Source organism: Nicotiana attenuata, unplaced genomic scaffold (assembly GCF_001879085.1).
Source record: "Nicotiana attenuata strain UT unplaced genomic scaffold, NIATTr2, whole genome shotgun sequence".
Taxonomy (NCBI): domain Eukaryota; kingdom Viridiplantae; phylum Streptophyta; class Magnoliopsida; order Solanales; family Solanaceae; genus Nicotiana; species Nicotiana attenuata.
This window is the reverse complement of record NW_017673212.1, coordinates 118,436-129,119: the sequence shown is the minus strand read 5'-3', so window position 1 is coordinate 129,119 and position 10,684 is coordinate 118,436. Positions and strand designations below refer to the sequence as shown.

Sequence of the window (10,684 nt, the reverse complement as noted above, 5' to 3'; positions counted from 1 at the left end):
TTTTAAAATTAATTTTTTTGAAAAATACTTTTTTCAAAATTAATTTTCAAAAAAGTGTTTTTGGTGCTGAATAATTTATGTTTGACTAATTAGTTTGAAAAGTACTTTTAAGTATATATTTTTCAAAAATTGCTTGTGTTTCAACTCAAAAATATTTTATTGTTCTTATAAAATTTGGTGAAATATCTTAGTGGGCGTTTGAACATAAGAATTGTAAAATTCCAAAAACAAATGTGAAAAAAAAAATTCAAGTGAAAATGGTATTTGAAAATTAAAGTTGTCCAAATTAAAAATGGTATTTCGAAAAAAAAAAGTCGAAAAAAATTAAAAATTTCTTATGTCCAAATGTACCTAAAACCGGGTAACTACCGTACTAACCCTTAAAAAAAAGGGGGGGGGGGGGGGGGGGTTTTCTTTAGTTTTTTAAAGGTCGTTAACGGACGTTAGTACCTATAAAAGTTAAGAAAACGTTTAATTACTAAACCGTATTAAATTTACGGGTTTACTAATTACTTAAAAGTTTAACTTTAATTACTAACTTACTAATTTACTTAGGTTTTAAACTTACTAAAAACCTAATAAAAAACTTGAAAGTAAAAACGTTGAAAACGTAAACTACCTTAAAAATAAAACTTGGTAATACTACTAAGTCTAACCTAACTACTAACTTCCCTAACTACTTTAAGTACTACTTACCTTTCAATTTTTTCCCGAAGGTAAACCTATTACTACTTCGTACTTTTTCGAACGTTTTACCAAAACTTCACTTTACNNATTCGAAGATTTGCTCTACAATCAAGTTGTGGATAAGCTTCACTCTACATTAAAGTTGGTTTTACGTTGAATTTCATAATGAAACTCGAGGAAGATGAAGTTTCGGAATTGTATTACGATCGTATGATAAAGGTACCATAATTGTATCTGAGTTGTATTTGATACATCAATACCTAAGACAATTCCGATACAATACTAATACTATTAAAATATAATATTGTATTATAATTTAAGTTTAGAGTTGGTTCTAGGTGGATATTTTAAATTGAAACTTGAAAAAGGTGAAGATTAAAGTTGTATCATAATTTAGAATTGTATCACAATTTGTACCTAAAACAATACATGATACAATACTAATACAAGTATAATATGATATTGTATCAGTTTAAGTTTAGAGTCGGTTTTAAGTTATCATAATTGTATCAAAATTGTGTAAGAATTCTTTTAGGATTGTATCAAATTTGTATTTGAATTATGAGCAGTTGTGAGATCGTGACGAATTTCACAGTTTGTATCACAAATACATGATAATTATATATTAATTTATTAGTATTGTATCAGGTATTATTTTGGATATTACTGTACCATCTACAAGTTATATACAATTGTGATACAAGTATGAAACAATTACATTTTACGTATCGATGTATCTGATACAATTTAAATACAATTATGATACATTTATCATACAATTCCTGAATATTTCTTCATTTTCAGTGTTGTCCGGTCTCCCAGCAAAAGAACGATGCAATTGATGATTTAATAATATAAAATAATCGGCAATGGTGGGAAGAGAGAAGATGGAGATTCTGGGCGTAGATTAAGGAATTTTGTTGTAAAAAAAAGGAGAGAGAAGATGAGAGGGGAAAAAAGGAAAGGATATAATTGAATCCCTTAATTAAAGGTAATAATAATGGAGTGGGAGCCATTTAAGGAGCAATCTATACAATTTGTAAGAAAAACCTAGATACATATTAAAAACTACAAAACATAGAGATCATTAATAAATAAGTTTTTAATATAGTATAACTAGGTAAAAGTGCCTAAAAAATATACTTTTCATCCAACAAGCGGTTTTGACCAAAAATAAACACGACCCAATAAGCTATTGCTCTTTAGTGAAGTAGTAGTTGAAACCAACAAAATAATAGAAGTATTAAATCAACAACAAGAAGAAAGATAATGTAAAAATTTCCATTGACTAGGGGGGTGGTTGGAGAAAAGGGGACCAGACAGCAAGCAAATAGGATTTTTGTAGTGACAAAACATGCTCTGTTACTGTTATTTAATTACAGATCTATTCATCAGAGGTACAGCTGTACGGCAAAGATTACGGCAGACAGTCTTCTGGGAATGCGGCTTCTTCTTACCGGCTGTTTAAACGGCTTTTCCCCCACATGCCTTCTCTACCCCCACGCCTCTCCTTACTCAATTATAGTAGAATTTTTAGAGCCCGTTTGGATGGGCTTGTTTTAAGTGGCTTTTAAGTCAGAATAACTTTTAAGCCATAAGTTAGGAATTTTAATTTTTGGCTTGTTTTTATCATTTTAGCTTAAAAACAAGTGCTTAAAAGCACTTTTTTACTTTATCCAAACACTGAAAAATGGCTTAAAAGCTATTTTGGCTTAAAAACACTTAAAACAAGCCAATCCAAACGGGTTCTTATTCACTAAATACGGTTAAAATTGAACATTAAGGGGTCGTTTGGTTTGTATACGGTTTTTGCTGGATAAGTTATGCTGGGATTAGTTATCCTGGTATTATTCTTTATTCATTGTTTGGTATGTTGTATTAAAAATGACAGTTGCATAATTTCAAAGACGAAGGTATAAGTTATCCCGGCACTAATTACCCCACCCTCTACAAGGTATAAGTTATTCCGGTACTAATTTTAATCCCAGTATAACTTATACCAGGTTTGCTAACCAAACAAAATATTAAGGTGGTATTAATATTTTATACCAGCACTATACCTTCTTATACCTCTGACCTCATACCAAACGACCCCTAAGTAATTGGACATTAAAAAAATATGAATAATTTATGCGATATACCCGTTGAAAACACCTGTTAATATCATATACAATGAGAATATTTATTTTGCCTGTATTCCAAGTAGAATATTTGGAGATGTTTCAGAAGATTTAAAAGTATAATGTCTAATATTTTAGGATATTTGATGTAATTTCAATACTTAGGTATATCATGAAAGTGAGTTTTATAAATTAACTTCCCCAAAAATATTAGGTTTAAAAAAATATACTTTCAACAACAACAACAACAACAGCCTAGTGAAATCCCACAAGTGGGATTTGGGGAGGGTAGTGTGTACGCAGACCTTACCCCCTACTCCGGAGGAGTAGAGAGGATGTTTCCGATAGACCCTCGGCACAATAAGATGAAACGAGACAATGTAGCAGTAACAACAAAGGAATCCAGAAAGATAACACCAACAACATACTAACCAGAAAATAGAGAGTCAAGTAATAACACTACGCAGTAACAATGGAACAGTACCACAGACGCGATGTAATACTAAGGACACAACAAGAGCCACCAACATCCTAGTACAAAACACTTCCAGACTAGCTTCCTATAACCTAACCGACAACCCTAATGAAGTACTAAGGACACAACTGGAGCCATTTAGCAGCCTGAAACAAAACACTATCAGACTAGCCTCCTATCCCCTAACCTACAACCCTAATGCTCGATCCCCACAACTTCCTATCAAGGGCCATGCCCTCGGAAATCTGCAGTCGTGCCATGTTCCACCTAATCACCTCTCCCCAATATTTTTAGGCCGTCATCTACCTCTCCTCATAACCTTCAAGGCCAGGCATTCACACCTCCTTACCAGGGCATCCAGGCTTCTCCTCTGCACGTGCCCAAACCATCTAAGCCTAGCTTTCCGCATCTTGTCTTCCATGGGAGCCACGCCACCTTCACCCGAATTTCTTCATTCCTAATCTTATCCAACCGAGTGTGCCCGCACATCCATCTCAGCATCCTCATTTCCTTAACTTTCATCTTTTGGATATGGGAATTCTTGACTGGCCATCACTCTGCACCATACATCATGGCTGGCCTAACCACCATTCTATAGAACTTACCTTTAAGTTCCGGGGGCACATTCCTGTCATACAAGATGCCAGATGCTAGCCTCCATTTCATCCACCCCACCCTATACAGTGCGTGACATCCTCGTCAATCTCCCCATCCTTCTGGATAACCGGGCCCAGATACCTGAAGCTCCTTTTCATGGGGATGACTTGAGAGGCAAGCCTCACCTCAATGTCCGCTTATCCCGACATGCCGCTGAACTTGCACTCCACGTATTCTGTCTTAGTCGTGCACAACTTCAAACCCTTAGACTCAAGGGTCCGTATCCAAACCTTCAACCTCTCGTTAACACCGCCTCGTGTCTCATCAATCAGAACTATATCATCAGCGAATAACATACACCACATCACCTCCTCTTGAATATGGTGTGTTAGTGCGTCCATCGTCAGAGAAAATAAGAACGGGCTAAGCGCAGATCCTTGGTGTAACCCCATAACAATCGGAAAATGCTCCGAGTCACCCCCACTATCCTAATCCGAGTCTTAGCTCTATCATACATGTCCTTAATCACCCTAGTATAAGCCACTAGAACACCTTTCACCTCCAGGCATCTCCAAAGGACTTCCCTAGGGACCTTGTCATATGCTTTTTCCAGGTCAATAAACACCATATGCAAATCCTTCTTCTTAACCCCGTATAGTTCAACCAACCTCCGAATAAGATGGATAGCTTCCGTGGTAGAACGACACAGCATGAACCCAAACTGGTTATCGAATATTGACACCAACCTCCTCACCCTCACTTACACTACCCTCTCCCACACTTTTATGGTATGACTTTGTAGCTTGATGCCCCTATAGTTGTTATAATTCTGGATATCGCCTTTGTTCTTGCGTATCGGCAACTCCACCTCCATTCCTCTGGCATCTCCTTCGTCCCGGAGATAACATTAAACAATCCAGTTAGCCAATCCAATCTTGCTCTACCTACATACCTCCAAAATTCTACCGGAATTTTGTCTGGCCCGGTCGCTTTGCCCTTGCTCATCTTACTCATAGCCTCCACGACCTCCTCGACCTTAATTCGCCTACATTATTCAAAATCTTGGTGACTCTTAGAGTGTTGCAGTTCACCTAGCACAATGCCTCTGTCCCCTTCATCATTCAACAGCTTATGAATGTACGTCTGCCATCTCCACTTAATCTGAGCGTCTTCCATCAACACTTTACCTTCCTCTTCCTTGATGCACCTCACTTGGTCTAGATCACGAGCAGTCCTCTCTCTCTCACCTTGGCCCGAAACAACTTCTTGTCCCCGCCTTTGTCCCCTAGTTCTTCGTACAGGCGACCAAATGCTGCATTCTTAGCTTCTGTGACCGCTAACTTCGCCACCTTCCTAGATTCCTTATAACCATCTTTGTTCAACCACCTCCCCTCCTCATCTAAATTCTGCCCCAACCTCCAGTGCGCCTCTTTCTTTTCTTCCACCTTTCCCTGGACCTCGACGTTCCACCACCAGTTGCCCCTGTGACCGCCCGAGTAACCCTTCGAGACCCCTAACACCTCTCTCGCCGCCTCACTTATACAGTTCGCCATCATTGTCCACATACCATTTGCATCCCCACTACTCCCCCAGACCCCTATAACTAACAACTTTCCCTCCAGCTCTTGAGTTGTATCCTTCGACAAGGCACCCCACCTAATCCTCGAACGACCTCGAACCACCTTATTCTTCCTCTTTATCACGATGTCGGTGTCCATCACCAAGACGTGTGCTGAGCCGCAAGTGTCTCACCGGGATAACCTTGCAATTCTTGCACAACCCTCTATCACACCTCCATAGGAGGAGATAATCAATCTGAGTCCTAGCCACCATACTCTGAAAAATAACCAAATGCTCCTGCCTCTTAGAAAAACTAGAGTTTGAAATCATCAACTCAAAAGCCTTAGCGAAATCCAACAGAGAAGTACCACCTCCGTTCCTAACCCCAAAGCCAAATCTGCCATGAACCTCGCCATAGCCAATAGCAGAAGCCCCGATATGCCCGTTGAAGTCCCCTCCTATAAATAACTTCTCCGTGGGCGGAATACCATGCACCACTTCATCCAAACCCTCCCAAAAACACCTCTTAACCTCTTCATCCAAGCCCGCTTGGGGAGCGTAAGCGCTAATGACATTCAGAGTGAGCCCTCCACTAACTTAATAGCCATCAATCTAGCACTCACCCGCCTAACCTCAACCATCGTCTCCCTAAGATCCCTGTCCACCAAAATAGCCACTCCGTTCTTATCCTTCGAGCGTCCAGAGTACCACAGTTTAAACACATATGCATTCTTCGCCTTCGATCCTACCCACCTAGTCTCCTGAATACAAGCTATATTGACCTTTCTCTTCTGGAGAATCTTTTCCAACTCGATAGACCTACCCGTTAACGTCCCTATATTCCACGACCCAATTCTCAACCTATATGCACCCTTGCCCCCTGCCCCTGCCCTTCCCCCCACCCCATCCAAGGACATGACTTATTCTGCTATCATATACCACAGCCACTATACCTACGTAGACAAAGGAAAATCACTAACACAGAACAAGTGACGAACCAAACTCGAAGAAAATAGTTATTTGCAACTACATTCCTGGTAATATCATGACTAGGCTAGTATCGACCAATATGGAAACAACAAGCTAACACAAGAGGAAGGGAAAACAGAGAACAGGAAATACCAACTCCCGAGAATATAACCTGGATCCGTGTACACCGGAGACTGAGGAACCTAGTGACCCACTAACCTAGCAGCCCTGGATGTCCACTTACACGACGCCGGAGCAGGCACCGACAAAGGCAACCGTTGACAAGACCAAAAAAAAAACAGTCGCAAGGAGGAGAAGAAGAAAAATTAAAATTATGTTTAAGCATATATTTCACTTGAAAAAAATATTATATAATTTTGTGAGAGGAAAATCTTGTTTACTTAACAAAGAGGTAAAAAATACTTTTTCAAATTTAAAACTCATCTTTAAATTTGTTTGGAAACTCGTCTTCAAAAAATAAATAAATTGTATAGCAAAAAAAAGTTTTGAAGTTGAGTTTCAAATTAAAAAAAAAACAATTCGCATAGACAAACGGGTCCGAAGTATTACTTCATTAGTAAATACTTCCTCCGCTCACTTTTACTTGTCAATAATATACTTTGCACTTCTCTCAAGAAATAATAAATAAAGTATATATATTTTTTTTTACAAAAATATCCATAATAATGAAAACATTTCAAAAAGTCTTTGGAAATGATTTACGGAATGAAGGTTAATGACAATGGTAAAACATATCTTTTTTTATCTTTTTCTTGATTTACTAAAACATACGAGTAAAAGTAAAAATATTTTTTTAGTATGGTGAAAAAGTAAAAATAAATGGAGAGAGTATAACAACAACATGATTTGAGCTGTTCAAATCTAAGACATCTCGGGTTTTTTGTACTCATTTCGTCCAAGTTTACTTGTCCATATTAATTTAACATACTCTCTCCGTTCACTTTTACTTGTTCACTATTCTTAAAAGGCGAAATTACCTAAGGGCCACTTAAACTTGTAGCCGTTTGTAATCTTGGTATATAAACTTATGCATTTCCCATCTTAGCATCTTAACTCATATATTTGCACACTAATAGACATATATGATTGTGTGTGGTCCTCAAGCGCATATGTCACATACTTATTCTCTTATTAATTGTCATGTGTAATTTATGGGTCTCACTTTATAAAAAATTAGTTTACTCACAAAAGTTTTATTTTCCGTCCATTCTCTTCGTCTAGGACGACACCGAGCCACCATTTCTCACAGTAAATCCAGCATTTTCAATCGTAAGAATTCAAATTTGATCCTTCAAATTCTAATCAAACCTCAGTAAAAAAAAGCCTAAAAATAGTTATAACACTCTCGAAAAGACCCCCAAAATTACTCCGGCGAGATTGTCGCCGGTAAAAATGGCAACCATACAAAGAATCACCCAAAACCATCACTGCTCACCTTTTTGCCACCGGCCTACCACCTTCTCTAGAACTTTATTTTCTTCGCCTCCTTTTCAACAAGCTCACTAACAATAGACCAAATAGATCTGAAACGCCACAATTTCAATTTCATTACTCTTTGCGACCAAATTTTTTTTAAGAGAGAGAGAGAGAGAGAGAGAGAGAGAGAGCAATAACCAAATCGATATAATTTTATGGTTGTGGAGGAGTTTGAGGGTGTGGGAAAACAGAAGGGAGGGAGGGGAGAGGAAGCTAGGAACATGAACATGAACATGAATGAAAAATTAAACAGGGGAGGGTTTTCTTCATTTTTTATCTTTTCTTTATTTTTTTCCATGATTTTATCTTTCTTTTTCTATTTTATAATTTTTTAATCAAATTCATCCATTCACGCGCCTAATTAACGTGATTTGCATGCATTTTGTCCACGTCAACTATACCGTCGCTGTGTAAGCATGGTCAACGGTCAAACATGTTTATTAATACTCAATTCATCAAGTAAAGGTGCTCAATGAAAAATGTGTACCTTTATATACCGGGATGACAAGTGGTGCAAGTTTAGGTGGCCCTTAGGACATTTTGCCTTCTAAAACTAGATTTTTAATTTACTTGTCCACTTTCGCATATCAAGATAAAAATAATTTACTTTTCATGTTTTACTCTTAGCATTAATTACTCATTCCAAATTATTTTTCAAATTCATTAAGCCTATACACCAATTAATATGGGTACCTAGCAAATTATGCACTTTATTTATTTCTTAAGAGGTGTGCAAAGTCAATAGTGGACAAGTAAAAGTGAACGGAGGAAATATGATTATTTTAATATATCACCCTATTTATTATTATTGAAAAACTAATTTCGACTATTACAAATCCAAAATATTAGGAAATGATTAGGATAAAATAGGTATAAATGGGTAAATTATACGTTAATTTTTCAAATTGGGCAAATAAGTATGGACATTTGTTTTAAGTATACTGGACAAATAAACTTAGACGGAAGGAGTATTTTCTTTTTCTCCTATATTCAAAATTAGAGCTTCTTTTCATGAGAGTAACTCGAATGAATTTGGGGAAACGAAACCGGCCAAGAGAGAAAGAAAGTACCAAAGACCCGAGATCTCTTAAGTTTGGTAGACTTACATCAAGTTCCCGTTAAATTTAGCTAACTAACACTATTTGGTAGATTAAAAATGATTAACAAATTTCAAAGAACGGTAAATTCTCAAATATTATATTTAAAGGACGATTTTATCCAAACATAATAAATTATTATTTTTATCATTTTCTATAACTTTATTACTACAAATGGTTTTGCCGTCCAAAAACAGGATGGGAGATAGCCCCTATTACATTGATCAAGACATGGACCAACCTATATAAGAGCAGACCTAACTTTTAGAATCCTCGTTTGGACTGGTTCAGAGAAGGTACATCTTTCCTTCTCAAGGTTTCAAATTTATCCCTCTGCTCGCTTCAGTACAAGTTATATTCCCCAAATACTTTTTTTTTTTTTTAGCTTCAACTCATCATTTTTTGAAGAATTCTGCATCCATAAGTATACAGCCTGCAAAGTTGATGTTACTTTACTATCGGAGATTTTACGGTGTTGTTCTCATTTCCGATTACATTAATTTATTTGTCTCTTATTTTTTTCTCGGAAAGGGGCCAAAACTATCTCTGTCATTTGCTAAATGGTTTATAAATACCCTCCGTTCAAAAAAATACACTCCGTCCATCGATCCGTCCAAAAAAACACACGAAGTTAATTCTATTAACAAAAATATCCCCGCGACTAACGGCAGAACTGATGGAGTGTGTTTTTTTGAACGGATAGATGGACGGAGGGTATTTATAAACCATTTAGCAAACGATAGGGATGGGTCTTTCATTTAATGACGTGACAATTTTTAATTGGGCCACGTGGCATTATTGGCCAAGAATCAAATATGGGTCTTATTTTTACCCATTTACCTGGTCCGACCCTATTTATTTGACCCGCCTAATTATTTTTTTTTCTTTTTTTTTTTTGCTTTTTTTCCCTCTCTTTTTGACCCATTTACCTGGTCCCCCTCTTCTTCTTCTTATGAACATCCCAAAGGTAACCCTTTACTTTTTTTACCTTTTATAGATTCAATCTTTATCCTAGAATGTGATAATTTCAAGCTTTTTAGCACCTTGGTTTCAATTTTCTTGTGTGCTTGTATCAGTTATATGTAGTTGTTTTTTCTCTGTTATTTCGTGGCTCTTTTGTCTTCTTATGAACAATCCGAAGATTTCCATTACTTGTCCCTTTCAAAGTTTCAATATTTCTCCTATATTTGATTGATATATTTGGACAATTTTAGCATTTGGTCTCAATTTTTTTGTTTCAGATTTTTAGTTTGTTTTGATCCTTGTCTTCTTACTTAACAACCCAAATGTATCTGTTGATTTTCCATTTAAGAGTTTCAATACTTATCCTGAGTTTGATTGGAGAAATTTCAGAATCTGGTTTGAATTTCAGGTTATTTGATTTTGGGTTTTATCTATTCTTTAATTAATTTGTTATTGTGTGTATGCAGTGTCCCAATTGGAGAAGAAGAAAGGGGGAGATCAGATGAGTGAGAATGGGTGTGATAGATACTACCCATTTTTGTAAATGGTCGGATAAGGTAAATGGGTTGAACTAATATCCATTTTTTGTTCCAGTCAAAGATTGCCACATGGCCCAATTAAAAATCGCCACATCATTAAATGAAAGACCCATCCCTATCGTTTGCTAAATGGTTTATAAATACCCTCCGTCCATCTATCCGTTCAAAAAAATTCACTCC

General features: G+C 36.7%; 1 protein-coding gene across 1 annotated transcript; it reads right to left on the bottom strand.

Annotated features, from left to right (window-relative positions):
• Positions 1-5,562: 5,562 nt before the first annotated feature.
• LOC109215734 (craniofacial development protein 2-like) lies at positions 5,563-6,356 on the bottom strand. Its single transcript, XM_019379852.1, has 2 exons — positions 6,063-6,356; positions 5,563-5,970 (listed from the first exon to the last, which is right to left on the bottom strand). Exons 1-2 carry the CDS (start codon positions 6,354-6,356, stop codon positions 5,563-5,565), a joined length of 702 nt encoding a protein of 233 aa, XP_019235397.1.
• Between the last annotated feature and the right edge of the window lie 4,328 nt (positions 6,357-10,684).